General features: G+C 36.5%; 1 protein-coding gene across 3 annotated transcripts in view; it reads left to right on the forward strand.

The window, feature by feature from the left end:
* CSMD3 (CUB and Sushi multiple domains 3) overlaps positions 1-27468 on the forward strand; it is a 725287-nt gene that overhangs the window by 402504 nt on the left and 295315 nt on the right. For all 3 annotated transcript variants that reach the window (XM_055800728.1, XM_055800729.1, XM_027777765.2), the window contains 4 exons: positions 8730-8912; positions 10009-10335; positions 16387-16581; positions 26840-26978. In XM_055800728.1, coding sequence (XP_055656703.1) covers positions 8730-8912; positions 10009-10335; positions 16387-16581; positions 26840-26978 — 844 coding nt within the window. The remainder of the gene's footprint in view (positions 1-8729; positions 8913-10008; positions 10336-16386; positions 16582-26839; positions 26979-27468) is intronic.

The raw sequence follows: 27468 nt of genomic DNA on the forward strand, positions 1-27468 counted from the left end.
TATTTGAGCTCAATGCAAGATTCAATCCATGTTATAACACTTGCTATTTGCTAGAGAAATAACAGCCCTGGTGTGGGGCCCTGCACGGGCTGCAGGTGGGGATCTGCTCCCCCGCCACCCTCCATGGGCTGAGGGGCACAGCCTGCCTCACCGGGGGCTGCACCACGGGCTGGGGGGGAACCTCTGCTCCGGCGCCTGGGGCACCTCCTGCCTCCTGCACTGACCTGGGGGTCAGCAGGGCTGTTCCTCTCACACAGCCTCACTCCTTTCTCTCCTGCAATTGCAGTTTCTGTTGTGCAGGTATTCCACTTTAAATACGTTATCCCAGAGGCATTGCCACCACTGCTGATGGGCTCAGACTTGGCCAGCAAGTGAGTTCATCTTGGAGCCAGCTGGCGTTGGATCTAGGGGCATAGATATAGGGGCAGCTTCTCACAGAAGCCACCCCTGTAGCCCACTCCCCACCCCAACCCCAAAATCTTGCCACGCAAACCCAATACAGATGATTATGCTGCTGGTGGTTCCTTATGTTTTGAGAACAAATGTTGTACAAATATATAATGGTATCTTTTCCTAGCTCTTTGAATAAGCAAGTCCTGCAGTGGGAACACTGGAACGTCAAATTCACAACTGAATCAGATATGTAATGTGTATTCAGTAATGTATATAGAGATTATATATACCCTTGTGATTCCGAATGGGATTACAATGATTTTTCCCCATTGTCCTGCAAAATAATCACTTTGTTAATATATGATGGTGAATGGTTGTAGCTTTTGATACAACAAATTCAAATATCAGCCAGCTTCATTCTTTTTGAACTACATACTGAAACTCTTGTTTCTTTTCACATAGTATTTAATTAATACAGTATGCTTTTTTGCAAGAAAGAGCATATAATGATTTCAAATGCAATCTTACTAATGACAAAACAAATGTAGTTGTTTGTCATATTTGCATTTATTTGGTCAGTGAAACAAAAAATGCTATTGAGTAGAGAGTGATTGGTCTTTGTCTGGTATTTCACTGAAGTACTAGATTCTGAATCTCTGCTGAAGTGATAGCAAGTCTTCAATGTTATGCTTTTCAACTGTGCACCAGTCATATCTTTTCTTTCAAAGTTGTTTTCCTTATAAGAATCACATTCTTATCTTTTATTTTGCCTTGAGTTACAGGAGGGAAAAGATAGACAAGTTACCTCTTCAAGCCCTAATTCCAGTGTGAATCTGTCAAAACGTATTCATGTACTAAAAGACCATTTCTTTTCCCCAAGGCACACTTAGTCACCTCCATCGAGAATGTGCCTGTCTTTCACAAAGACAGAGGGCAAGAGAAAAAGAACATTCCTATCTTGCTTCCCCTATACCGGTAGCTACTGTAGCTTTTGACTTTCTTGTCAGTACACCACGACTTGGAAATTTAAAGAATATTTCAGTAAGATATAAAAAAAAAAACCACAAAAGGCTAATTTAAAACAAAAGGAGAAGGTTAATTTAATTTTTTTTCTATTTTTCTTTTATTTTCCCCTTAATTTGATATTTTTTCTTGATATTTCTTGTTAGAAAATATGTTGGCAATTATAAGCTCCATTCAGTGCACTGCAGCCACAAACTTATCAATTGTGTATACCAGATTTTCAAAATAATAAGTATCCTAAACAGTCTCAACAGGAGTTTTTCTTTAAAAATGTTAGCTCTCTAACATCACCAGAAATCATGCCTCCTTTTACTGTTAATGCCTTTCTATGTGAAATAACTTCTGAAAAGAAGAACAGATATTTTTTTCCCCTCTCAAAAGCCTTAAACCAGAAAAGATCATGCCTGATTCATTATTAACACATTTAAAAAAATGTAATTATACTTAGAGGTGCTTCTCTTTTTTTTTATAAAGGTACAAAAAAAGGGATTATCTAATGGAAATAATATTAGCATAAGTGTGAAATTTTTTTTCCTTAGGAACAAATAACAATGCTTGTCTTTTGTATAACAGATTTGTTAGTCAGTACTAGAGACCACAGGAAAAGGAAAATCCACTGCAGCCATCTCTTATTGTTGCCAACATGAACTGCAAATCTCAGAAAGTGGAATAAGTTATAAAAAAAGAGCATAAACCAGAATGTTAAAATACAAAGTAACCAGAAAATAAAATACAAAATGTCCTTAAGCAATACTACTTTTAACTTTTCAAAGGTAGTCATTATATATAATAAACTTCTTCCAAATACTTATACTATGCAATATCCTGTAGAAATAGCATTTCCACTAAAATATACTCTATAGCAACTTCTGCCGTGAATTGCAACTTTATTATATATGTGCATTATATGCAGGATTTTTTTTTATAAATAGTGACATTTTTAGTCAACTAAAATGTTAAAGTGGTGAACCCTTAACACACACTTTTGTTGGTAGGAATTCAAGCTATGTTCCAGGAGGGTAGCCCATAATACCTTTTATTTCTTTTCACTATTAGGTGGCTCATTCTGAAGTTTCCGATTTTATATCATTTTGTAAAAAAATAAAAATAAAAATATGGCATTAATAATTGAGCTGTTTGAAAACTTACTCTTTCTTTTGCTAATCTCAAAAAACGAAATAATTCCTATTTATTATAAATGGATTATTTACAATGAGGAACTGTGCAAGTTTATCAAGAAACGAGACTTTGTCAGGCTACGAATGTAACTTCTTAGGTAGGAGCTGTTGAAACAAATATGCAGTGCAGGGAAGCTGAAACAAAAGTAGTAAAGCTAGCAGTAAAAAATAAGAATGTGAATATAATTTTCTCTCTTAGTGACTTCAAACATAGACAAAATAGTGGTCTTTCCTAAAATAGTGTTATTCAAAATGTGATATTCTGACAGAAACTCAGTAGGCAGTATCTTTTTTTCCCTGTCTATTTCAAAGGAAGATTATTCATATTCTCTAAACAAATCTAAAAGGTATTTGCACTTAAATAAATAATAATTTAAAAAAATCCAACCAAAAAACCCAACCAAACCCAAACAAATCCAAACAAACCAACCAACAAACAAATAAACAAAAAAAACCCCAAACCCTATCATTTCTTCTCCTAAGGAGAACTAATGACAAAAATATTATGTTTCAAATTAAGAAATGAACTGATGTCATGAAATTTAGCAAACCATGAAGCAAAGATTAAAGTAATAGAGATTTGCTATAAGTATAAATAAGTGTGAATGGGGTTTTGCATGGTTTCTCTCATTTGAGAAGTTACATGAATGGCAGTTTTAGTCAACTTAATTCTGTTTATGAAAGCAAATGAAATATAAGCCTATGACTATAATCTCTCAAATGCAGCAGTCACATAGAATAAAGGAAAATAGTAATTTTGTTCCAACTAACTTCTGTAAATAATTATACTCTGCCTAAGAATTTTTTGAATGCACAATAAGTTTCTTAGGCCTTCTTAATAGGGATGTCTGATAGAAGACAAGATGAGGAAGCTCACTGTATCAGCTTTGCTCTGCTATATATCTTTTTAAAATTGACAAAAAAGCATGGAAACTCTTGCTATTTAGGATAAAATAATAATTAGAGAAAGACATTGGCCCAGCTACATCAGTATAGTACTCCTCAAAAAGAATAAATATAAGTAGGTATAAATACATTTATTGTCTGGCATATATTCTGTGAAGAAAACTACTTTAAGTTAGTTGATGTAATCACTTGTTGGAGAACTAGTTTATAGAATACATTTTTTCCTCAGATGAAAAGTGAAGTACTTGGGTGCTTAGAATATTATTAGTCTACCAGGACAGCCCAGGAAAAATTGGTATTTCTTCAGCAGTTTAAAACAGAGTACTTCTTTAGGTTTCACATTAACAATCAGAGGCGTGAGATTTTCTTTTTTGGGCTATCTTACGTTGTTTCCTCAGGACAGCTTTAACTTTTACTGGAGGTCTATGTTCTGGCTTCAACTTGGTTTTGTCTTTTTTAAACTATGAATTATCTTATTTTCCTAAAACTGTTTGAACAAATACAAGTAAAGCAATAAGAAATGTTGATGTGCTTTTTTGTTAGATGGTTTTGTTTTGTTGGTTTTGATTTTTCTTTAATCAAACAAAATGCTAAAGTCTTTAAAATATGTGAAATTTGCGTGTTTTTTTTTAAATAATCTTCAACTCTTTTTAATATTCCTTGTTGAAATGGAATATTCCTTATTTTCTTGTCACATTTCCATTGTATTCAGACCACTAATAGCTGAAATCTTTAAAAAATGAGGTGTATGCTACTGGCAATATGACCCCAGAAAAATTATTTGAGTTAAATTCAGAATATTTGCTGGGGTTTTGTGGGGGTTTTTTTGTTTGTTTGTTGGTTTTATTGTTTTTGTTGGTGGTTTTTTTTTTTTTTATCATACTCAAACTACCGAATGAGGAAGTGTGGAAAAGTGACAGCAAGACCTTTCAAGAAAAAAAATTGTAGGGATATTTGATGCTATTATTATTATTACAGGTGATTAATTTAATTATGAGATTTCTGTTCTTTTTATAGTTAGGATCCCTTATGAAAGAAGTTTGTGACACTTGGGATAGACAAGGAAAAAAAATTGTTCTAAATTTCAATTACCTATATCCCATATTTCCTGTATTTGTAGGGGATGAATGTATTCCTATGTTTCATATCTTGAGCACTACATCTTTTTTTACAAGTTTCTAAGACATAACAGACTGTCCAAGTGTGCTGAGAGAGCTGGTGAATCTCCATGCAAGGCCACTTTCTATGATCTTTGGCAGTTTGTTGAGCTTAGGAGAGATCCCCAAAGACTGTAAAAAAGAGGTATGATGTTCAACAAAAGCCAAAAGCTTTTCCTGTGCAACTGTACTGACCTTTATTTCAGTTCCTGAGGAAACTGCAGATCATGTCTTCTTGGAAGCCATTTCCACATGAAGAAAGTGACTGTGAACAGCTAGCATGAATTTATCAAGGATAAATCACACCTGACCAAGCTGATTGCTTTTTTGTAATAAATCACTAGGTCACTGAACGAGGAGAGAGCATTGGATGTTGCCTACCTCAGCCTTATCAAGGATTTTCACTCTGTCCACTCCACAGTTGGATATGTGAATATGATATCCTGACCTGGATGCAAGAATACTATTAGAGATAACTGGATGAATGAAAAAAAAAAAAAAAAAAGAAAAAAAAAAAACAACAAAAAAACAAAAACAAACAAGCAAACAAACACCTCTCCACCTCCGGAGGGTGGGGGGAAACAAAACAAAAACAACAGAAAAACCAACACCAAACAGGCTGGAGGTTAATGGACCATACTGTACTGCAGGCCAGGAGCAAGAAGAGTACCACAGGAATCTACTCTGGGATATTCCACTTTGTTAGTGACTGTGAAAAGGCTATGAAGTGCACTCTCATCAGGTTTGCAGGTGACATCAAATTGGGAGAGACAGTCAAATGTGCTCAAGAACAGTGCTGCTATCCAGAGGGACCTCCAGTGGAATTGGGTTACAGGAGTTCTATGAACTTCAACAAGGGCAAGTGCCAAGACCTACACCTGGGAATTAATAACTCCTGTACATAGAAAGGGCTGAGAAATTGCTCTTCAGAAAAGGCCTTGGTGCCCTGGCAGACAGAAAGCTGAGAAGGTCAAAAGGATCCTGGACTGGACAAACAAGAGCACAGACTGACTGAAATTATGATTCTCTCTTATTTTAACTTCCTTAGACTCCATCTTGAATATTCCATCCAATTTTGAGATATTGGTTAACTGTAGTGAGCTCAGTGGAGGGCTGCCAAGGCAATTAGGGGCTGGAGTACTTGTCCTGTGAGGCAATATCAGCCTGGCAGTAGCCATCAGGAGGTTATTGAGAAGACAGAGGCAGGCTTTTTACATTGGTACATGATGGAAGGATGAGGGGACAATAGGCACAATTTAGAACAAGAGAAGTTCAGACTGTATATAAGGAGGAAACTTTTTTCCCATGTGGACAGTCAGGAAGTGAAACAGGTTGCCCAGAACAGTCTCCATCTGGGAAGGTTTTTCAAGAACCAACTGAATAAGGTTTTCAAGAACCAACTGAATAAAGCCTTTAGCAACCTGGTCTGACCTCTGTTAAGCCTGCTTTGAGCAGGAGCCTGGCCTAGAGATATGCTGAGGTCACTTCCAGGGCACCTCAGGGAGGAGATCAGGAAAGCCAAGGCACAACTGGAGCTTAACTTGGCTAGGAATGGGAAAAATAACAAGGAAGGGTTTCTTCAGGTACATAGGACAACCAAGGAAGGTGAAAGAAACTGTACCACCTTGATGAGCGAAATGGGAGACGTGGCTACAACTGACATGGAGAAGGTTGAGGTGCTCAAAGTTTTTGCCTCAGTCTTCACTGGCAAGTGCTCTAGTCACATGACCCAACTCACAGAATACGAAGACAGCAACTGGGAGAATCAAGTACTGCTCACTGTTGCAGAAGATCAGGCAGGTTCAAGACCATTTAAGGAATCTGAAGGTGCACAGCTGCATGGGACCGGATGAGATGCATCTGCGGGTCCTGAAAGAAATGGCAGATAAAGTTGCTAGGCCACCATTCATCATATGTGAGAAGTCGTGGCAGTCCAGTTAAGGTCCCACTGACTGGAAAAAGGGAAACATAACTCCTGTTTTTAAACAGGGGAAAAGGGAAGACATGGGGAACTACAGACCAGTCAGTCTCACCTCTGTGTCCAGTAAGATCGTGGAGCAAATTCTCCTGGAACATAGACATATGAAGGACAGAGAAGTAATTGGTGATAGCCAGCAGGCTTCACTAAGGGCACATTGTGCCTGACAAATTTGGTGGCCTTCTATGATGGTGTTACAGCAGTAGTGGATGAGGGAAGAGCAACCGACACCATCTGCCTGGACTTGTGCAAAGCATTTGACACTGTCCCACAAGACATCCTTGTCTCTTAAATCAGAGACATGTATTTGACAGATGGACCACTCTGTGGATAAAGAATTGGCTGGGTGGTCACACTCAAAGAGTCAATGGCTCGATGTCCAAGTGGAGACCAATGACAAGTGTTGTCCCTCAGGGGTCTGTAGTGGGACCATTGTCATTTTTGTTAGTAACATGGACAGTGAGATTGAGTACACCCTCAGCAAGTTTGTGGGTGACATCAAGCTGAGTGGTATGGTTCATACTCGAGAATGCAGGGGTACCATCCAGAGGGACCTTGATAGGCTTGAGATGAGAGGTGGGCCTGTGCACACCTCATTAAGTTCAACAAGGCCAAGTGGAAGGTCCTGCACATCGGTCAGGGCAATCTCAAGCACAAATGCAGGCTGGGGAAAGAGTGGATTGAGAGCACCCCTGAGAAGAAGGGCTTACGGGTAGTGGTAGATGAAGAACTGAACATGAGCCAGCAATGCGTACCTACAGTCCAGAAAGTGAATCACGTACTGGGCTGCCTCAAAAGAAGTGGGACCAGCAGGTCAAGGGTGGTGACTCTCCCCCTCTACTATATCCTTGTGAGACCCCACTTGGAGTACTGTGTTCAATTCTGGAGTCCCTGACACAAGAAGGACAGGGACCTGTTGGAGGGATCCAGAGGAGGGCCACAAAGATGGTCAGGGGGCTGGAGCACTTTGCATATGAGGACAGGTTGAGTTGTGGTTGTACAGCCTGGAGAAGAGAAGGCTTCAGGGAGACCTTATAGTGGCCTTCCATTACTTCAAGGGGGCCTAGAGAAAAGATAAGGAGGGACACTTTATCAGTGAGTGTAGTGATAGGAAGAAGGGTAACTGGTTTTAAACTGAAAGGGGATAGAATTGCATTGGATATAAGGAAGACATTTTTCATAATGAAAGTGGTGAGATACTGGAAGAGGTTGCCTGGAGAAGTTGTGGATGCCCAATCCCTGGAAGTGGTTCAAGGTCAGGTTGGCTGGGGCTTTGAGCAACCTGGTCTAGTGGAAGGTGTCCCTGCCCATGGCAGGGCAGTTGGAACTAGATGATCTTTAATATCCCTTCCATCCCAAACCATTCTGATTCCAGCTTTAATTGCCCTGTAAGCCTGTGATATGCATATGGGTGAAAATGCTTTTTAGAAGATCCTTTCACGCTTCTGCCAGCGAAAGTTCAGTAGAGTACATAATTTGCTAGAATTGTAGCTGTAACAATTCTAGAAATAGGAAAGAATAATTCAGATACCTTGCAGTTAAGCGTACTGAGGTAAAATGTTATTTCTGTATAGTGAAGTTATTTTTGCATGTATATATAATAGTGTGTATATAAATGTGTATGAATATTTATATATTTATGTATAGCTTTCTTTTGACTCTGAGAAATTCTGTTTGTGTCACTACTCCCTTTTTTTGCTATGTCATTGGTTCATTAATTTAAGCTGTAAGGAACATTGAGTACTTACATAGTGGGGTGCTTGTCTGTGTTGCTAGTTATAAACTCTCATGTACTAAAGTGATAATTTATTTAATGTTGCTATTCCCTAAATTTTTACAAAATAAAGTAGGAATACTTTTTCTCATATCCTTTTAAGTTCAAGTACTCTGTTAACTCAAAGATGTCAGAAATTCTGATTTCATCCTTAAGAAGCTGGAGTATAGAATCAAACTCAGTCATGCATTTCAGCAACTTATGTAGATGATTTCCATTTGCTTATAACAACGTATAGTTATTATCTAGATGTGACCATATACACACACAGGGAATTTGTTTTATTATTTTAGAAATAATTTGCTTATTTGTTTCAACAGAAATTGAAAAGGAAAGCTGTGGGGATCCTGGAACACCATTGTATGGTATCAGAGAAGGGGATGGATTTTCAAACCGTGACGTTTTAAGGTTTGAGTGTCAGTTTGGATTTGAATTAATTGGAGAGAAATCTATCATTTGCCAAGAAAACAACCAGTGGTCTGCGAACATACCAATCTGTATTTGTATGTACCAAATATTTTTTATTATTCTTTTTAAAACATAACATTATGATGTTTTTTCTTATATGTCATAATTTGGGTAATTGATTGTAGAGTTAGCACAATGCAAATAAATCTGATGACAGGATAAATTTACTTTAATTCAGTGGTGGATTACCCTAATGATTATGGCCAAGACAGGTTCTAGAACTGCTAAAATACTCTTTCTTTTACTAGCAACTATTAAAACAGTTATCTTTATGTAATTTGATATAATGTTTTATTGTTGGCTTTTTTATAGGACTCTGTAGATTTTGTATGTATGATACACTGTTTATAGCCACACTTACACATTTCCTTAGATTAGAAGTTGCTGAATTGTAATCAAAGGTCTAAATTATTTACATTTTTTGCCCCATGTATTATATATTAATGTGTTTTAGTACTTAAATGATCATAGACATTTATAGCTCTCTTACAGTTGCATTGTACAGCATAAGTAAAACCAATGATGTGAGATGTATTTGTGGCAACACTTTTCTTAACTTTTCCACTAAAATAGTGCAGATCAAATATATTGATTGCAATCAGTTGCTTTCATCCCTGCAACTCAATTTCATGTGGCTTAACTGAAAAAGTTGAATATAAAATATTATCCTGATAACCAGAAAACTTTGTTGTCTCTCTGAGGCTAGTTAATTTCTTGTGTTTTGTGTGAACAACAAAAGATAAGGGTGCTATTGACTTTCTGCCCCTTTAATGTGCTCAGTGAGAGGTCTGCTCATCTAAACAGTTCCCTAAAGGAGAAAATAAGTGGTTCCAAGTGATTAAGGATTGTTGAACATGCGTAAATTTTAAGGACTGCTGTGGGCTTCCAATGCAACAAGGATGATCTTGGAGACTCTGTTTGGGAGGTAGTTTTATTAAGGGTAAGGGAATAAAGAGGAAAAACAAAAACCCCCACCTTCTCACTGCCTTCACAGATCATAACAAATATTGAATTATTGAGTTGAGGTAATCAGCAAGTTTAAGCATCTCTTACAAAAAACTAATAATAAAATAGTTCCTTATTGAAATGTTTTATTCTATTATCTAATTTCCTTCTCTCTTTTTTTGGCAGTTCCTTGCCTTTCCAATTTCACTGCACCAATGGGAACAGTTCTCTCACCTGATTATCCAGAGGGATATGGGAATAATTTAAACTGTATCTGGACAATAATTTCAGACCCAGGGAGCCGAATCCATCTCTCTTTTAATGACTTTGACTTGGAATCTCAGTTTGACTTCCTTGCAGTTAAGGATGGTGACTCTCCAGATTCCCCTATAATAGGAACATTTACTGGTGCTGAAGTTCCTTCCCACCTTACCAGTAATGGTCATATTTTGCGTCTGGAATTTCAGGCTGACCATTCAATGTCAGGACGTGGATTTAACATCACTTATAACAGTGAGTAAGAGTAATTTTTATTGTATGTGTGTGTTTCATTTTCCACATACAGTTTACGAGAGTTACGTGTATTTAAAAATGACACTATGATAATACGTCTGCAAATAAATGCTATATGCCTACAAATACCTAATTTAGCTGTTTAGATTGTCTTTCAAATACAGTGCTAGGGCTGAAAATATGTGTATGTTTATAATTTACTGCATTAGAAAGCATTATGATGGGAGTCTTTAGAAGACTGACAAATCAGGGTGGTTTGAAACTTTACTAAATTTGTTAAAAGCACACTTTGTGCTGTTGGTTAAATCCTACATAACATTGATTACCATCATTATAAGTACAAACCTGTTAATCTTGAATACAAATATGTTAGCTTAGCTGTGGAAGTATGTAATCCTTTGGAGCTGATGGCTGCAGTCCATGCTAGCTCCTAGTCACTGCTGTTAATGTGGGCAGCAGTAGGAGCTCTGATAAGAGAAGTCAAAGCGCAATAGGCTCGTCTTCTCTTTCTGTGTTTTACCTTCTTTATGGCTGATGATTTTAAGCTATTTTTTCTACTCCCAGAAAAGGTCTACTGTTCTGGTACTACTTACCTTGTTCTTTTTTGTCTTGCCAGTCATCCTTTTGTATTCAGGATGATGTCTGGCCTATTTGCAGTCTCTTGTGCTTATCTTGTCTTTTGTTTAGCAATTCTTTGCTACTTGGGTGACTTCTATGTGCAGCTACACCTGTCTGTCTTTGCCTTTTGACGATCAAATTGCTTACATGCTTATGTAAAAAGCTTGTATGTTATGCCTGGCTACTACATTACAATGTTAAAAAGAATACTTAAATACTGTTTTAAATTACTTTGGCTTGGTATGCTTGTATATAGGCTGGAGGTAAGTTCATGTTATTATATCCTGATCAATACACTTTTAACTTGGAGCTGTAAAACAGCCATGGGGCAGGGGGGGAGAAATTTCTAGACTGACATTCAGAGCAACTGCAGTAAATAGTAGTTGGGCTTCTGTCTTGAGCACTCTGAATTGTACCTACATATTTGTAGCTTTTGGAAGGGAAACCAGCATCTTCTGTCACCTTTTGTATTTAGTTCATCTATTACACAGAACCAGAGATTCTCCTGTTAAAATGTAGTTCTGTATATTTCACTTGGTTTGGTCCTGGGGGAGATGAAGAGGTTGAAACTAATGAAAAACATATATAGCTCCAAATTTACTACTTGGTTCTACATTTCCTGACAGCATAATAATTGAAGGTGACATTAAATATCTTCTCCACTACTAGATACCATTAGCGCTTATTCACCTTGCTTTTTGTAGGCAAAATCCTTGCATTTTTTCTGAAGGACATATGAAGAACTGCCTGGGTTGTATTGCTATCAAACTATTTGGCATTTATCCCACACCAAAGTCCAGCAGGATATGTTCCCAGCTAGGGCAGACATGATGATGCAATATGTAAACCCACACCCTGAATAACACTGAAAAAATATAGCATGAAGCTTTCCTGGGAGCATATGCAAAATTAAATTTTGCCACCTGAGCACTGAAGTGAGAAGGAGTAGGTTTAGCCAGGTTGTTCCTTTTGGGGAGCTGGGAGGAAATTGGAAGGGGAGAAAATGCCTAAGGTGTCAGACTTGCAACTGTGTGTAGATGGTAGGGATAGTAGGAGGGTAGGGTGGCAGGGATGAGAGAGTGGCTATGGGGGTGATTATCACATCCTTCAGCCAGTGCTGCCCCACCTCACAGATTTTTTTCTCTTTTTTTTTTTTTTTTTCCTGATGGTAGAGGTAGCAAAGTAGTTTTCCATGCCAACAGGTAGACAAAATAGGGAAAAGATGGTGGATATTTTGATATTCCCAAAATTCTGATGTCATGAGTGCCATTCCTGTGTTTCTCCCTAACACCCAAGTGTATGCGAATTCCAGAGGCTTACTTGGAATGTCAGTGAATTTTTGACTGCATGCTTTGAAGGAGAGCTGTGTACCCACATCTCTCCTTATACCCACATCTCTCCTTACCAGAAGAATGTGTTACATGCTTGGCTTTATGAGAAAAATAGTCTTTATTGTTGAAGATGTTTTACTATGAAAAAATATATTAAAAAAATCCATTAAACCAAAAATCAAATAAGATTTAGTGAGCTTGGTAATTGAAAGACCCAGACGCCACATTTTTCTCAAAGGAATGTTAATAATTAATATTATTGTCATAGAAGTGCAAGGACTAAATTCCCCTGTGGCTCTCTACCTTGCATCATAGTTGACCTCTCCATCTTTTTTGTTTCTCTCTGTTTTATTTTGGTTTACTTTGTCAGTCTTTCAGAGAAGTATTTCTTTAGACTTAGCTTAAATCTTGCTATCTGAAAAGGAGAGAGAGAAGCTGACGCCAGATTACTGTGTAAATAAGTTTTCTTTTCCCCGATATTGTCTTATATTTCAGCTCCCAGGCCTCTACCTTAGCTGCTTCATCCCCAGGCAGTTTCTCACAAATGTAGTATGTAAGCATGAAGAAAATGTGGTGTTTTCTTGTGGTTTTTTTATAGCTACCGGTCATCACTGCAAACTAAACTTTGAGCTGTAGATAGGTAACTTAGTACCATAACTAAATACTGGAAAGTCTGGGGTTATTCAGTGCTATTGAAATATAAAATCAGTTATAATGAAAATGGGATACTGAATCCATGTTTCTTAACAGAAATTGTAACATTTGCTCTATGCTTTCTTCTGTTTCTAGTCCTTTTAACATTTATAAGAGTTCTTTTTACTACTTTAAGGTTTCATTGTGGTGTGCTAAATCTAGTGATGAGAAAAAAGTTATTGTTGGAGAGTCTAAGGCAGTCTTATTGGATAAAAATTAGGCCTTTCAATGGATATTCTCAAGTCATTACATTTTGCAGAAATAGAACTAAATACAGGTTAATTAAAGTAGGATTTAAAGTCAAAATTAAAGATACAGATGATTAGTATGGAATAATCCTGATATTTAGGATTTTTTTATTTAATTTAATTTTAATTACAATTAATCAAACATTGTCAAGACATTAGTTTTAATATTTCAGTACCATATAAATATAGTTATCAGAAAAAATTCTAGACTTTTTAAAAATTTGCCAGTGTCTTTGGGCATGTGCTAGTCTGTTTATGATATCTTTTAATTAACAGTCACTTAATGTATGCACTAATAATACCAAACATTACAGATTTACTTTTTTAAAGAAGTAACAATGGAATACTAACTTTTACCAGTTGCATAATGAAGCCCACCCGCTCTGAAAATAATTATTTTAAGGAAGTCTTTCCTATATTTGAGTAGCTTAACACATTTATTTTTATTTCTTTTTATGGCTATGTTTAAGATGGAGGTGTGTATGAATTTGTTAAACTCTGTACTTAAAATCTACTTACAAAAGCAAAAATAACCCCAGAAAATATGTCTTAATCTTTCTTCAGTAAGGACAGCTGCAATCTGATAAATTACAGAAGTAATCTTTCCATAATAGTTTGTTACAAACCTATGGACTACATGGCAGCATGCCAAAAGTCAAACTGTGGGACTCTGACATCAGCCAAATGACTCGAGTGATTTTTAGCTCCGTAGACCAAGACACTGAGAATCCTAGATGCTGGTTTTATATCCAAAGACTGCCTTAGTCTGCCTTATTGCTGTGATAGGGTATGTCCATCACAGCACATTTTTGCTGGTGCTCCCTTCTGGTACGCTTCTCAGTCTCAGTACTTCCCAGGATAGAATTCTTCAAACTGTTATGTACTACACAGCAGTATGAGTTTACATGTGATGGTACTGAATAACCTGAGAGTTGTTTACCTGGCTTAGAACAATTTTTCAAGATATTTTTTTTTTTAATGAAGTATCTCTTTACTATTTGAAATTATCTTAACTTTTGTTTCTTCTGTGATATTTTCCTCTGAAATGGTTACATTTACTCCAAAGCTATTGCTAGACTTATCAGCTAAAACTCTTGATAGGGCAATCTACCAAAACAATCGTGCTAGTGGGCCACTCTTTTCTGGCACTATTTCCAAGGACTTCTCAAAGCAGACCAGACCAGATGAGTTATGGTTAGCTTCGTTCCTGCTTTCTATCTCTTGAGATCTCTGCAGTTCCTCCCCTTCACATTTTTTTTTTTTAATGCAAAATGCAGGTTTTAACATCCTTCTCAGTTAATATTAGAACTAAAAGCTCTTCAGCATCACCCTGTGCTAATATTATGCTGCCTGGCTTTTTTCCAAATACTACTTAAAGTAGCTGTGCAATCATGATAGTTGATGAGTATATATGCCAGGAAGATTGGATCTCCTCTTTACATATAGTATTGCATAAGGAACTTTTCAATGGTTTCTTGAATTATTGATGATGGTTAAAATATTAATATTTTTAGGAAGGTTTGTATATAATATTACAGCTCCACTATGAAACTTTTCTGAAGTATAGCCAGACTGAATTTTACTCATCAGATAATGTAACTGCAGCTAGGCTAGGCTAAGAAAGTGACTGCTGTTGTTGGGAAGAGTTGTCTTTCACTCTTTTGCCTCCCATAGCCATCCTATACAGTACAGTCGCTTCCATAGCAGGAGCAGCCACAACTCCAAGTTCCTGAGCTGAAATATAGAGTGATGGGTTGATTTTACAGCCTAAATAAACTGGTGTCACACACAACCAAGCTATACCTGAAGTCAAAGTTTATCTACATGCAGTCAATCCACTTGCTAAAAGTGGTGACTGTGCATAAAGTATTGAAAAAATTTTTGTAACCCCTATGAAAGTTTTGTAAGCCCTATGAAGAAGTATGGGGATTGTTTCATTTTTTTAATGCTATCCTCAAATGATAGACAACTCTTCAAAAAACCCCACTATTTTCATTTTCATTATATGTGGCATTTCCTAAGTCAAAATGCCAATGAATGCTTTCTCTAGTCTGTTATTATGATTCTTAATATTTCTGTAAGACAACAGCTGAGAAGTCTTTCTGCTAAGTTAATGAAATATTAGATGTTGAAAAATTTATGGATGACCTTGGATATGTTTTATCTAGCAGAAATATTAGTAAAACTATAGAAAAATATTGTGGAAATTACTTTTTTAGGACATAGTCCTTTCTGATGTCTCCATATGTAAATCTATTAATGAAGATATAATTTGCAGTCATCCTATATGAGGGTGGTGGATATTGTGCTTGTAATACTTTTTTCTCTCTGAAAATTCAAAATTTTAAAAATTCTAACATTTATGTGCAATTTTCTTCTTAATAAATAAAAAATCAAAATATACTGACTAATTAATACATATCTTCTAATGATTTTGCTATAAAATATGACTTTGCTCACTTCTGGTGGAAGATGAGCTTCTTTGTTCTCCCAGTGTAAGCTATATTCTGTAGTAGAAGACATGGACTATCTTTGTTATAGTATCTATATATGTACAAGGAAAATACAATTTGTTTAATTTGCCCATAGATAAACTTGAAATTCTGGAAGGATTTATACATACTAGTAATTTCTTTGACCTTAAACATAACGATATGGTTAAAGTTTCAGGGGTTTTGTTTCTTTACCAGCATCACCCCTTTTATAGCTGTTCACTGGCTTTCAGTACAGGAAACAAAATAGGCTATGGCAATACCAGGAATGCTGAGGTCAGTATGGCTTGAATGGTTGTGACGGTGAATTGAAAATACAGAAGGTGACTAAGTTGTTATATCATAGATGCTTGCCCAGCCCTTCTGATGGATGCTTCTGGCCCATTGTAACATTGGATAAGATGGGCTGTTGGAAAGGAGAACTTAGCCATCACTGAAATCTGCCAGCAGTAACATCCATTCTAAGATTCATGCAGGTGTACTTTATTATATTTTAAGCAAATTTTATACTAGTTCACATGTTCTGCTGTTAGTCAAGCTTTTGTTTCTTATTGTTTCCTAATATGTTTTGTATTTTCTTACTAGCAGAATAAAATCCGAAGAATGTCATCTTACTTGCAAGAGTTAACACACTATTTCCCCCCACCCCTTCTTTTTTCTTTTATAAAGCATTTGGGCATAATGAGTGCCCTGATCCTGGAGTGCCAATCAATGCTCGGCGTTTTGGAGACAACTTTCAACTGGGGAGCTCAATTTCTGTTATATGTGAGGAAGGATTTATTAAAACACAAGGAACTGAAACGATTACTTGCATGTTAATGGATGGAAAAGTAATGTGGAGTGGACCGATTCCTAAGTGTGGAGGTATGTGTAATATTTCTTTCTGATCCAGGAAAACTTCCTGTAATGTCTTGTAAGTGGTCACCAAATGAAGTTCAGATTTTTGCAAAGGGATTGTGCATAACTCCTGTAAAACCTAGTCCTTAATAAAGGAGTCTAGTGAGGCATAAGCTTTTTTTATAAACCTGTTTGCAGGAGCAGCTTTTTCTCATAGCAGTTATAAAAACAGAAGAAAAACGCATAAAAATTGTCATAAACATCAGTAATGTGAGCACTGCTATATAACCTCTGTAACAGTGAAGGCTCATCTGAGAAACCTATTAGGACTGGAATGGGAATAGTTTACTCTGTTCATACTTTCAGATAGCTCTCAATTGGCACTGGTGGAACTACAATTTCCCAAAGACATTTTGTCTTTGAAAGGATCAATCCTGTCTTTTTTTAAAATTCTTTTTAAAGCATGTATTTGTCCAATTTGAGAATCTGTTTAAAGCAATGAGCTTCAGTGCTAGCAATGCACCACTAATACTCATCTCTGCATTTTTGAATTCCATTCCAATCAGTATCATGACTGGCCTTGTTAATATCTGGGAGAATGAAATAGCAGGGAAGAAGAACATAAGAAAAACCTTCTGTTTTCATTGAACCTTATTTTAGCATATTGAAGGTTTCTGTTCTTCAACTTTGATTTTAAATCTCATTAAGGCTCTTGTTCAGCTTGTCACTGAAAGTTCTTAGAGCAGTCAAGAACCTGTGATTTTTGTTTTGTTTTATTTTGTGTTGTGTTTTTTAAATTATTTTCACGCAGTTCCATATAGAAGGTTTTCTTCAAAGTACAGCTATTAACTTCCTACTTCAGACAGATGAACAATTTAAATTTGAGTGTTAAGTGATATTTTTGATACAATATTGGATCAAAATGAAGATGTTGATCTCTTTTCAGATCTTAAGCTATGATATTTAAAACTATTTGAAAGGTTTTAGCAATCTGGTGCATTGCTTACGTTTCCTCTGTCCACAGTGACACCTAGGCTGGGGAAGGTTCTTGTGGCAATTGATCTTCATATTTATAGAAATTAAATACTTCCATACATCACAACCACTAAAGCACAGTGTTATGCTTATTTCCTTTGACTTGTTTATACTAATAGATAGGAAAATATAATTTTTGCTTAATTGTCTTTTTTAAGATTGCTTCACCAAAAAGGAAAAAAAAAAAAAAGAAGAATTAGTTGCTGGCAATGTTTTCTTTTTTTAAAAAATATATGATTTAATAATGATATAATCTCTGATTTATAGTTTGCTAGTTTTTATTTTAAATAAAAGCTTAGCTCTTATTTTCACTATGTAACTGCCTTCCTAACAAAATTTGCTTGATTTTAATACATGACTGTGACTACTTATAACAAACTGTGCATCCAGTTTACTCTTCTGATAAGTTATCATTTCATAGCTATAAGGTGGGTCAGTTTCCCTAGACAAGATTAGTATATGCTGTAATGTCCTTGCTTTATTTTAAGGTTCATGTATAACATTGCTTAAAAAAAAATATAGAGTTGCATTTTCAATGTTACATTAATAATTCAGATTAATTGGAATATTGTAAAATACCTGTCCGTGCAGAAAACAGTCTGATCAATAAGTGGTCTGATGAAACATATATTGGAATCCTAGAGATTGGGCTACTGGTGTATTTAAATTAGATGTGTTTATCAACTGTAGAATTAGATATATTTTTTTAATTTAACATAAGATTTGTAGACAAATGAAAATATTTTTAATCTAATAATGTAATTTAGTCTGCTGGGATGTTCAGAATTTTTATTGACTATGTACACATTTGCCTGTAACACATCATTCCATATAAGGTGATATTTACTTGCCTTACACACACCTCATAATTTCATTGTCATATTTATCAAGTCAAAGACACAAACTCCACACACTGACTTATGAGCCACTGAATGTGACTGCTGTGCAGTTTTCCTTCCACTGCAGAGATGTCAACTATTACAATATATAGGAGAGACCAGTTTAATAATAAATGTGATGTGGATGGATAAGGTCAGCATACTCATTTTTGAGGGCCATCCTGACCAGGCTCTGCTGGGGCTTCCTTCCAGCCCTGCCCATGGCACAGGATCCCATTTCAGCTCAGCCTGGGGGTGTTGATCCCTGCCTCAGCAATGCCACCAGAGTGCTGGTCTCCAGCCATGTTCTCTGCTGATCTCAGGGTGCTCATGCTCATCAAATTGCATTCATCTGATGCTCACTTAGCTGTCACCAGACCCTTTTGCTGTCACAGTCCAGTCCTCCTCACCTTATTCGGGTGGAGTTGGATGATGCTCTGTCTTTGAAGGCACTAACTCGGGGTGGGGGGTGGGGGGTGGTGGCAGGAAGCCCTACTTTCGCTGTTCCCTGATGTTTTTGAATTCGGGATTCCTGTTATTATGCCTTTCATCCTTTTTGTGTGAGGGTTATATAGTAGACTTTCCCATAATCTCTGGTAATACTATGCTGTTATGCCTGTGCTGCAGCTCTAACCTTCGTCCTGCATAACTCCTGTAACGCCTAATATCCTGCTGTTCTGTTACATGGGTGATAAGCCCTTGAAAAAAGGGTCTAAAGCTATGAATCTACAAGATGTTCAGTGATTAGCCTGTCATCCTCAAAGATTTCTTCATACTCACATACAGAAATTTCCTGCCTCAACCCCTGCACCTTACTATACAAAGAAATGAATAGAAATAACTTTGTGAGAATTCTTAGATCAGGCTAAGATTGTCTTTCAGTATTTGGCATAGACCTGAGCTTGTCAAAGAGATTTTGCTTGATGGCAACCTCTAGTTATGTTATATTTCTACTGTTTTGTCTGTAACACACTAACAAGGGGTATGAATCTGCCAAGTAACCATCAAATAGAACTGAAAGAAAGAACAGGGGTTGAAAATCAATATAAAAAAGGTCAGGGAAACAATTCTTAGGTAACATGACTGAAGAGTTTTGTTTTCTGAAAAACAAGGCACTTTAAGGTAAGCCCAGTCACCCAGATGTTCTGAAGGGAAGGACTGATTGGTCTAGGAAAACAGCACATGATGATGAAAGTCAAATAAAAAGATCTATTGAATCTTGCACTGTAGGCATCAGGAAGAACCATAATCAGGGGAAGGGTAAGAAGGATGTTCATTTAAAAAACCCCAAACCAACAGCAAAACACTATATTGTTGTCAGATCCCAAACACAAATAGAAATTACTTCTAAGTTATGCAATCTTATAACAGGCATTATTTTTAATATAATATTAATAGAAGTTTTTTTGCAGTTAGTTACATTTTTTGTATTCCAGAGATAATCTTTGATAGTTTCATGTAAATTTTATGAGAAAATGTAGCTTTGTATGAGTTTCACAATACTGCATTCCAAACATGGTACCATACTGGCTTAGAATAAGGCCATCTGGTATTCCTATTCTTGATGTATTTTGTAGTTTATAGGCTCCATATGTATTATGAATATGTATAAGTGGTTATATACAATAAAATGTAGGGATGATAAATGCTAGAGAGTTAACCTTTTTGTTGCTGAGGTGAATATGAGTTTAAATATCTTATTGTTTTAGTGGTATTGTTTGCTGAAGGTAGTATGAAAAAGGGACTTTTAAATAAAAAGGTGAGCAAATCGCTATTTTAAAACCATCACTGAGGGGGAAAAAAAGTCTGAATCTGCATATTTAGAAATATTTGCAACATATTGAATTCTGAACTTTATATAACTTTTAGAAACCCTTTTTTTCCTACACAGTAGGAGAAAGATGGGCTATTATGTCCTTAAAAATACAAACTACTACTTTACAACTGTTCATCATTTTATCATAGGAACTTGATAATCCACTGAGAAAAGTGAAGATCAGACAAATGTATGATAATTCATGATCTTCACTTTGAATATGTGTTAAAGAGAGAGAAATTAATATATTTTTGTAATGGAGAGGTCCAAAATGGTATAGACAATGTTATATACTGTGCTACTTGTCAAAATGAGCAACCAAAATGCTTTACAAACTATATTGGATGAAGGGAAAAAAAAAAAAAGAAAAAAAAAGAGATAAATTTAAGGAATAGCAATGGCATTGAGAGAAAACGTATTTTTCACACTGGTTTTAGTAGAGACATGTGCCTGTCAACAGTACAGTAAGGCCTTTCCAACTTTTTTTGATACACAATGTAGCTTATTTATTTTCCTTGTGTAGCCTTGTATGCGTAATGTCCACTGGAACAGTGGTATTATGAAAACTTATGGTGCAGCTTTCTCTTCCTGCAAAGTAAGATGCTTCTGCTGTCTAAATGGATAATTACATGATGTTAGTAATTGAAAAAGTTCATCATTTTCTGATAATTGCATTCATAAATAGTTATATTGGTGAATGGGTAGACTATACTCAGCAAGTTTGCCACAACGCAAAACTGGGAGTAGTGGCTGATATGCCAGAGGGTTGTGCTGCCATCCAGAGGAGCCTTATCAGGTTAGAGAAATAGGCTAATAGGAACCTCAGGAAGTTTAACAAGGGGAGGTGCAGAGCCCTGCACCTGGGAAGGAGCAAGGCTATGTACTGATACATGGTGGGGGACACCCAGCTGGAAAGCAGCTTTGCAGAAAAGGCCCTGGGGATCCTGATGGACACGAAGTTAAACATGTGCCCTTGCTGCAAAGAGGGCTTATGACATCATGGGATGCAGGCTGAGGGATCTGATCTTTCCCCTGTACCCAGAGTACTGGTGAGGCCACACCTGGAGTTTCTGTCCAGTCCTCGACTCCTCAGTGCAAAAAAGGCTTAGACATACAAAAGAAAGTTCAGTGAAGGGCCACAAAAAATATTAACATTTCGAGCATCTCTCCTCTGAGGAAAGACTGAGAGAGGTGGGACTGTTTAGTTTGGAGAAGAGATGGCTCAGTGGGGGATCTTATAAATGTATTTTAATACCTGAAGAGAGGGTGCAAAGGAAGTGGAGCCAGAGAGACTCTTTTCAGTGGTGTCCAGTTACAGGGCCAGAAGCAATAGTAACAAACTGAAATACAGGAGGTTCCATCTGAGCATCAGGAAAAGCTTTTTTACTGTGTGGGTGACCAAGCACTAACATAGGTTGCCCATGGAGCTTGTGAAGTGTCCTTCCTTGGTGATGTTCAAAAGCTGGCTGTGTATTCATAGATCAGGTCATGTGCTTGTTTAGGTAAACTCCTAAATAAATTCTGCTAGTGGAGCAGAATTATTTTTCTATCCTCCCTCCCACTCCCAGTAGGCAAAGTCCTGAGTTTCTGACCAATTCATTATGAAATCAGTTGAAGGCTGTCCCTTGTCTTCACTGGAAACTGGATCAAGTCTGTATTAAATCTATATGCAGTAGTAATTTGCGTGACTCCATCTTTCCAGCAGTAACTTTATGTGTTCATAGAATGGTTTGGGTTGGAAGGGACCTTTAAAGGTCATCTAGTCCAGTCCCCTCACCATGAGCAGGGATACCTTCCACTAAATCAGATTCTTCAAAGCCCTGTGCAGCTTGACATTGAACACTTCCAGTGATGGGGCATCCAAAATCCTTTAGGTCACCTGTTCCAGTGTCTCACCAACCTCATCATAAAAAATTCTTCCTTATATCCAATATAAATCTACACTCTTTCCATTTAAAGCTGTTATCCTTTGTCCTAGCACTACAGGCCTTGATGAAAAGTCTGTCTTTCTTTTAAGCCCTCTTTAAATATTGAAAGGCCATAATAAGGTCCCCCTGTAGCTTGCTTTTCTCTGGGCTGAACAACCACAAGTTTCTTAGCCTTTCTTCATAGGATAGGTGTTCCATCCCTCTGATCGTTTTTGTGGCCCTCCTAACTTGCTCTAACAGGTCCATGTCCTTCTTGTGCTGAGGACCCCACAGCTGAATGCAGTACTCCAAGTGGGCTCTCACAAGAGCAAAACAGAGGGGGAAAATCACCTTCCTCGAACTGCCGGCCATGCTTCTTTTTGCACAGCCCAGGGTATGATTTGCTTTCTTGGCTGCAAGCACACATGGCCAGCTTGTGTCCAATTGTTCATCCACTGACACCCCCAGGATCTCTCTGCAGGAATGCTTTCAATCCATTCATCTCTCATCATCTTCAGAAGGTCTCCTGACAGATGTCTTTTGCTTTGGAAGTAAGTGTTGAAGTGTTTTGGTAAAGGGCCAGAAAAGTTGGGCTCCATCCCGCGTAACAGTTACTTGGGAAGACAGACACCATAACGCTGAACGCCCCCTTTCTTCTTCTTCCTCCAGCTTATACATACTCAGCATGATGTTATGTGGTATGGAATATCGCCCTGGCCAGCCCAGATCAGCTGTCCCGGCTGTGTTCCCCGAATCTACCATGCCCCTCCAGACCTCTCACTGGCAGGGCCCAAGAAATTGAGAAGTCCTTGATCCGATATAAATACCACCTAGCACAACCAAAACCATTAGTGTGCTATCAACATGGTTCTCACACCAAATCCAAAACACAGCACTGCACCAGCTACTAGGAAGAAAATAAATTCTATCACAGACGAACCCCGGACAGCCTGGCAAAGAAACAATGAAAGCTCATCCTTCAGTTTACAAAATGTAATCCAGGGGAAAATTTCCAGCTTGATTCTGTCAGCTGTGTGTGAATTTTGAGGCTTTGTGAAATACAGGGTCATTTGGTGAATTTGTTTAGAAAACTGTCATAAAACTAAAAAGAAACAAGTATGTAAAAGAAAAAAAGAAAAACCAACCCTGTAAGATTTTCCTTTAGAAAATGTGTTTTGTCCCTGAGGCTTCAGATCCTGCGAAGTTCACCAAATCTAATTTGGGCTGGATCAAATCCTTAATTAGCAATTAAGCAAAGAAGCTCATGATAACAATAGTTCTGTCATGCATTTATAGTTTTATAGGGTAATGTATTTACACCAAGATTCATTAGAACCAACGAAGTATTTAAGCACACTTCTAACTAGAGACATTGTGTTTTCCTAGTGTCTATAAGTTACCATATGGTTACTTCATTATTATTTATAATAAAGTTTATATGTATATATGCACATACACAGAGACACTGAAGTTCATGTTCTTCTCTATTTGTACAAATGAAGAAATCCCACTCTTGGCACATGCCCACATGCAAGAGATAAGATTAGATGTGACAAACATCCTTGGTTTAACCCTGGTCTCTTCATTCAACCCCAAGGCATTCATTGTGACACTTTCTACTGGAGTTTGCAGCTTAGAATCTACTTGTTGATACCTTTTCTTCTCAGTTGTATTAAAAAGTTCTGTTCTACAGAGTACAGTGCCCTCCCTTCAGGTGTGGAATTAGTATGGCCAGATTTTTGACATTTTGTGAAAATATAGCTAAAAAAGAGTAAGTAATTGTTTTGAGTCTTCTGAAAACCATATCCTCCTCTACGAGGGGATATAGTGAGATATAAAACTATGGCTTGATTATTCTTAAGCTGGATCAGGAACATCTACTTATCTAGTAAGTTCAATTCTTAATTATACAACAGAGGAAAAATGGGTAGCTTTATTAGGACTTTGTCTAGAATAAGGGATGTCCAGTGTTTGATACTGTTGTTAACTCTTGACAAATGAATCTTTCTCACCCAGGTTGCATCAGTGCACATCTGTACCGCACAACAGATGGTAATGGAAAAGAGAGCGATGTAAATGGTTCAATTTTACTGTCTGTTTTGTATGATTTAACACTGTCTACAGAAGGTGCTATCCACTTCTTCATGGCTTATACTGTGAAGAAGCAATGAATTTTGCTTCTGCCTGCCTGTGTAAGGCACTGAAATGTATGTTGCTTGTTTTCTTCTTTGCCTGACATTGAGGACATATTTATAGGTATGATCAAAACCATTTTATGACAGAAAAATTAATTTAAATGTCAAATTTGATTTGAGTGGCTAATACGTTTTGCAGTTTCATCTTCCATAAAACAATGAGCAATTCCTAATAAATAAATTAATTATAGGCTGCTCATCATTTGCAGCTTTGGTCACCAGTTTGAGAATGTTTTGTGTAATGCTGTCCTCTTTTAAATGTTGCTTTGTTGATGGTCACAGAAAATGTATTTGTTGCAGAAAATAAATAACATAGTTTTTATTACACAGGTTCTAAATTATAATCTGGTATGCTAAATAAGGCTTTACAAGTTTATGCTATTGTGTTATGGTATCCTAGTGAAAGTCAACTCATACTGTCCTATTTTTCTAGACTTTCTTTTTCCCTACAATAGGATGTAATACCTTATCAGGTCCTTATGTATTTTCAGCAGAGAATGCCCGGTTAGGTCTATTTATAAGGTCACAATTAATGCTTACTCATGCAAAGGAAAGCAACTGTGAAAAATCTTTTTTAATAGCATTATTCCCAAGTCTCTTTTCAATACTTAAGATTCTACATAATCCATTTTAATTTAAATAAATAAATAAACTAATAGCTTAAACCCCCAATTTACTAAATGTCCCTACTTGCGACAGTTTTTACTGAAGTGGCTGGATTCACTAAAGAACAGCAATTTGCAAGCACTTCCATGATTTAAGAAGTTTGGTTTAGAGTCAAGTATTTTGTGTTGGTTTCCGCCCCCCCCCCCCCCCCCCCAGGAATAGATAGTTGAAATTAGTTATTTGATATGTAAGATTGTAACTCAAGAAAAACTTATCTTAGTTTTCTAGAGGAAAATTTATTCAGAGATAAGTTACTTTTCTGTCTTGTCTCCTGTGTATCAAGGAGACTTTTGTATATTTGTCTATATAGATATGTTTAGTGTTTTCATATATATGCATAAAAATATATAGAAAGCTACATAGACATGGTCTTTTGAGGTATTTGCGCTTGTGCTGAGCAATATATCTTCAGTTTACAACAATGAATATGCATTCAGTTCATAAGATGTCCTAGATATTTTAAATTGCTAGAAAAGCATTATCACTTGTTACCCATTTTGAAAATGTTAATACTTCTAGCAATCAAATTACTGCATTTCTTAGATGTCTAGAATTCAAGATAACTCTGTTAATTAATTTCTCTATTGAGGGAATATCAATCTCCTACTGAAAATAAACAAACAAAACCATGCCAAGCATTCCCATGGTCTTTTCCTCACCCGTCCATAGTTCTGAGGAGAAGATGATGTCATAAAAGTCTGACGACACATGCACTTGTCATTACATACACATGTAGATCCATTAGATGTAATGGGTTTGCATTCATGCATGAAATTAAAATCTGCACAGAGCTTCACAAGACTTAAAGCTAAAAGATCTGTCCTTTAGCAGTATTGGTTTTACAGTTCTTACTCTTCCTACCTGTGAGATTATACCATCTATGGGATAGACTAGCACTCTCCATAGCGAAAATCAGCATGTCAAACATGATTAGTACTTCTCAGAATCTCTGTTTTGCTCTATGACTGTCTTGACATTGATCAGCTAATGCAAAGTTCCCTCATTCTGCACAAGATTCTCTTCAACTATTTAAGAGGAATTGTTATTAAAAAAAATGCTCATCATCTTTGTAATACCTACAGCTGGAGAGATTATTCCTGTAATTAAAGTGTCAGTAAACCATTGAAAAATTTTAAACATGATTACCAACAGCTTCAGTTTCAATTATCTTTTAACACTTTTTTCAGCTTATATTTGCTCAATATCTCTGAGAGAAAAAGTACGTGTTATTTCTAGTAATTCTTCTTGCAGATGTGTATATTACAGTATTTAATCTATATTTCTCACGTGCTTCAAAAATATCAACTGATCTTGTACGAATGGTAAGTATGTCTTTTCATGAATGAGGAATTTGAACTGCCAACATGACAAGCGAAATGTTTGTGGTATGACTGGGTTCATGTCAAAGTTAAACTAGCTTGATACTCAACTGAAACTTTTGCAAGTTTTTCAAATCTCTGTGTTCACAATTAAAAGCGAAGGTAATGACACTTTTTAAACACTGTGTTTTGCTGTATGTTCTTTATTATAGGAAAATAGATTATACCTGTAAGAATACAGTAAAAAAGCTTTGTCAGAAATTATCAAACAGTTTATTGTACATAATTCAGTTGTCTCCATTTAATTCTGAACCCCACAGTATTTGTCAGCTTTGAAGCCTTGTTGCATCCTCCTGCAACTAGATTTTTTAAATTTGTTCATTATAGATGTCCTGTATTGAAAGTGATAAATATGAATTACATATAATAAGTCTGTGTTATTATACCTTTCTCTTTGTTTCATTTTTAGCTCCATGTGGTGGGCATTTTTCATCTCCAAGTGGAGTAATCCTCTCTCCAGGCTGGCCAGGGTATTATAAAGATTCCTTGAATTGTGAGTGGGTGATAGAAGCTGAACCAGGACACTCTATCAAAATTACATTTGAAAGGTCTCGGCTAATGTTTCTCTTATTTAATATTTTCCAGGTTTTACCCAGAAGCAGGAGTTTTATTAGCTCTGCCATAACATTAATTTGCACTATATCTAAGCCCAAGTAATTGTATTATCAGATAGCATTTTCCAAAACATCTTACTACCTTCAGAGAATAAATTTTATCTTCAGTATAATTTCTACTTTGATGCACTGAAAAGTTTTTGAAATTCCTACCCTTTTGCATATATTTAACCCTGTCTGGCCCAGTTAAACATTTTATCAGTGTTTAAAGATTAGCATGTTTCATGCTAATGTTTCATTGCTTGTAACTGTATTGCTATGATGAATTATGAAGTATTTTTTTCTCTCAAAACCATGAAATCTTCAACTCTGAAAATCCAAATCAACCATGAAAACTGAACTAAATTTATCTACTTTGAATAATTATCAAAACAGCTGACCTTTTTGAGAAAGGACTGTTTGCTGTCAGGGTGGAATTCCCGTT

Source organism: Falco peregrinus, chromosome 3 (assembly GCF_023634155.1).
Source record: "Falco peregrinus isolate bFalPer1 chromosome 3, bFalPer1.pri, whole genome shotgun sequence".
Classification (NCBI taxonomy): domain Eukaryota; kingdom Metazoa; phylum Chordata; class Aves; order Falconiformes; family Falconidae; genus Falco; species Falco peregrinus.